The sequence below is a fragment of the Populus euphratica genome, unplaced genomic scaffold (genome assembly GCF_000495115.2).
Source record: "Populus euphratica unplaced genomic scaffold, PopEup_1.0 scaffold452.1, whole genome shotgun sequence".
NCBI lineage: Eukaryota > Viridiplantae > Streptophyta > Magnoliopsida > Malpighiales > Salicaceae > Populus > Populus euphratica.
Window position 1 is genome coordinate 93,527 of NW_011500333.1, and position 3,841 is coordinate 97,367.

The following is a 3,841-nucleotide window of genomic DNA, read 5'->3' on the forward strand; positions in this document are numbered from 1 at the left end:
CCAGGCCCAGCCGCAGCAGCAGCAGCAGCAGCAGCCCCAGCTCCAGCCCCAGCCCCAACCGCAACCGCTGCAGCAACTGCTCCAGAGTTAGGAGAAATGTACGGGGATCATGAATTTGTTCGTAATGTTAGAAACCTCATTGTCAGGATCAGAGACTTGTAAGAAACTTTCTAACCAAGACAGGAGTTAAAAACCAAAAAAGTATGTAAAGGGAATTAGGGAGGACTAATTGTTGTTGTGAAAATGAGGATGTAGTTTGTTGTTTAAGCGAGACCATGGGTGACCATGGATTTCATTGTCTGTTTTAGATTTGAGATGTCATTATGATTTTAGTACATTTGAACGAAATTTGAATTCCCCTAGTGTTAGCAGTGATTTATGTCATAATTATCTCTTATCTTTGTCACTCAGCTGAAGACGAATGTAAGTATTTATATTAAAATAAAATGTAGTTCATATGTTCTTCGCACACCTTGATACCATTTTGCAGATGTAAATGTGAATTGATGTCACTTGAACTTGCCTGAAGATTAAGCATTAGCGACAGAAAATTCTGTTGAGATTTCTTGTTGCAGGCAAGTGGAGACTAATCATTGTAGCTGAACATGAATTAGCATGGATATGGATGCCAACAATTGATTTGGTTTTGCTATGTGCTGCGGTTCGGCTGGCTTTAACTTGATTACTGCATGGGCACAGCCGTCCTTTTCTGCCTTTTGCTTTAACTGCTCAAGGAGGATAGAATCTCAAGAGTAGAGGTTTCAACGGTAACTGCGTTTACCAACTAGATCATAGTGCATTGAATTTTTCTTTTTGAAATTCAGGATTTAAAAAAACTATAATATGTAATCTTATATTTCAAACCGAAATCATAAAAGTCGATGAATATATTAAGGGTATTGATTGAAATTCTAAATGGAGTTCAATTGCTAAAAAATAATCAAAGTAAAATTGGAGGAGAGATTGTCTAATTTGCTGTAGGAATTTTGAATTGATCTGAGAAATAATATTCAAAAAATGCCCTTAACAACACAAGTTTTCTATTTTATTTTTATAAAAAAGAATATTATTTCCTTCTCTCTTTGGTATTAGCTTTAGAGTAAGGAATCTGATGCTTCAATAGAATCCAGTAAACAAGCTAAAGTCAAAATAGAGTACGCTTTCTAGCACATGTGGACATGGTGTGTTGTAGATTTTAGCTTACAAGGTCCTTTTTCCTTTTTTCATCAGGAAAAGCCCGATACCTTGTCTGCTCAAACACGAAATGGCTTCTACGCAAATGCTACTTTCGAACCAGATAAGCTTTGATTTGAAGTATTGAGAGCAGTCAACTAGCAAAGACCTGTGACTTTTGAGCCCTCTTTAATTTCTGCATTTCTAAAATTGATCTGTAAGTTGTGCTCTGAAAAGGATGAAAATATTTCTGTCGCGTGGAGCATACAAGATATGCCTACAAACCATCAATTTCAATAACCTGGCAACAACTTCTTCTAGCATGCTGGTATGAAGAGCTGACATGAACCTGCTGCCACGAAATGTTTAGCATTTAGCAGTGTTGTTTTTTAACAATATTTAGCAGTAATCTTAGAGCTCGATTAATCTTAATTTTAAATGAAGAACAGATATTGTAAAATCTATTTCCAAATTTGAGAAAAATGTTAACATATATTAATCCAATATCAACTTTTTTCCATCTATTTTATACTAGTTATATCATATAGTTATGAAACCTGACTTGAAGATTGACCTGAAGCAAGGCTCGAGTTGAAAGGATTCAGTTCTGGTAATGTTGCAGAAGCCAATTGATCTGGATTAATAAAGGAATTCAGGCTTCGGCATCTTAGGGATTAAGACTAAATTCAAATGACTCATCCTTGATGAATCCTGCTCATTGTTGAAAATAGATCTGACAAACTGGAAAACATCCTGTCCCACCACAATCCAATGAGACCGGTAAAAACAGGTCTGAAAACCACCAGGGCCTGGAGCTTTTAACGGTTTCATGTCAAAGACAGCTTTCCTCACTTCCTCAGCCGTCAAGTTAACCACCAATCTGTCTTTGCTTATACAATCTGTCCTGGGGAAATCAGCAAAGAAAGGATCTCCATTGTAATTACCTCCTTCCTCGGTGAGTAGTTTTCTGCAAGATTCCGTGGCCATATACTGAAGCTTTTCCTCATCCCATACCCATCGACTGCCAGCATCCTTCAGGCCAGCAATTTGATTTTTATGTCTTCTTGTAATGGCTTTCGTGTGGAAATAACTGGTGTTCCTATCCCCACTCAAAATCCTCTAACATCGAGATTTTTGACACCAAAGAATTTCCTCGTCTCAACGCCTGGTTGTGTTCTTTATCCAACTGCTTTTCCAATTCTAGCAAAAACTGATTTCTACCACCATGAAGCACTCTCTGAATACCTCTCAGTCTAGCCAAAATTCTTTCTTTTCTTTTTTTCTGTGCTTAAAAATGTTGCCAAAAACATCCTTATTGCATGCTTTTAGTCTATACAAGTCATGTCTTTCAAAGCTAAGACCAAGTCAGAATCCTTTCTCCAATTCTCCTGCATAAATAATCCAAACTTCTCATGTGTAACCCAAGCTGCTTCGAACCTGGATGGTCTATCCCCTCTCTACCTCAAATCTCTGCTATGCTGAAACTGAATTAACAAAGGGTGATGACCAGACTTTTATACGCCGAAGAACTTTGATCTGCAGCTCTGGGAATTTCAATCTGAATTGCCGATTGCCCAGGCCTCTGTCTAATCTCCCACCCCTCAATTTGGATTTTGATAACAGAGGTTTGGTCAAATCAACCTCCACACAAGTCCTAGCATAATTACCTCTCGAGCCAATCGAAGTTGTTCGATCAATCTTTTAATTCCGGTCAATGTGATTCCCAATTTTCCATAATACCGAGTTATCATAATATTCCATCTCCAAATCTGGAAGTCTCACCCATACCGCTACCTTCTCGATGGTTGCTTCAAACGGATCAAAACTCAGATGCCATTGTCGCGCCGTAAGGTAGTGATCTGCTATCATCCAAGGCACTCCAAACAGTGCAAAATCTCTGTCATCCACGTTAGAAAATTTGGCTAGAAAAAGGTCGTTTCTCGAATCGACCAAACTGAGATCCCCTTGTATCCATGCACTGCGTTTTGTACTCAATCATCAGCTAGTTATTTTTGTTGTTTGCTATCCACGTCTAGAGAGAAGCTAATTCTAGAATGTTGCAGCTTTTATGAATCTATTGTAACATATTGTTTGGCATGCAAAAAACTCAATGAATGAATGCAATTGATTCTTCTCTCTCAATTTATTCTTTCTTTCTTTTCGTCATTATTTCAGCAAATCATTAAAATTACGCACACCTACAATTCAATCCTGTCTGCATTGCTTAATTGTGAAACTATTTTGGTAACCATCGTTATAACTTGTATCAGAGCTTTCGATTCTTGGAATTTCAATATGGCACCAGACATAAGATCTCAAGAGATCAGGAAGCTGGAGGAGTCTATGGAAGTTGCAAACAAGAAACAACCACAAAGGCATGAACAAGTTAGAAGTTATTGGAGACCTATGGACACTAACCACATACCACTAAGTCAGTACGAGATACCAAGATTGAAGAACTCAGAGAGCTTGTTAGCGGACTCTCTCACCAACAGGGTACCTTGTTACAGAAGTTATAGTCTAATGCTGGAGACTTTAGCACAAGACAAAACAATCAAACATCCAATCAGGAAGAATTTATGACCAGATCGCGCTGGCCCTATGAAGGCCAGTTCAATAACTCTAGGAGACACAAACCTAGAAGGGACTTACCTACCTATGTTTGAGG

At 38.2% G+C, this 3,841-nt stretch overlaps 1 protein-coding gene and 1 long non-coding RNA gene across 5 annotated transcripts in view; one reads left to right on the plus strand and one right to left on the minus strand.

Annotated features, from left to right (window-relative positions):
• Positions 1–410, plus strand: part of LOC105113744 (AF4/FMR2 family member 4-like) — a 4,080-nt gene extending 3,670 nt beyond the window's left edge. For 2 of the 4 annotated variants that reach the window (XM_011010038.1, XM_011010039.1), the window contains exon 5: positions 41–410. In XM_011010038.1, the coding sequence (XP_011008340.1) occupies positions 41–91 (51 nt within the window). In that variant the 3' untranslated portion in view covers positions 92–410. Of the gene's footprint in view, positions 1–4 lie in introns of all 4 variants that reach the window. The other 2 variants (XM_011010037.1, XM_011010040.1) reach the window with 2 other exon arrangements.
• Positions 411–509: 99 nt separating this feature from the next.
• On the minus strand, positions 510–3,142 carry LOC105113743 (uncharacterized). Its single transcript, XR_840014.1, has 2 exons — positions 1,245–3,142; positions 510–771 (listed from the first exon to the last, which is right to left on the minus strand). It is a non-coding gene; the product is annotated as an uncharacterized LOC105113743 (long non-coding RNA).
• Between the last annotated feature and the right edge of the window lie 699 nt (positions 3,143–3,841).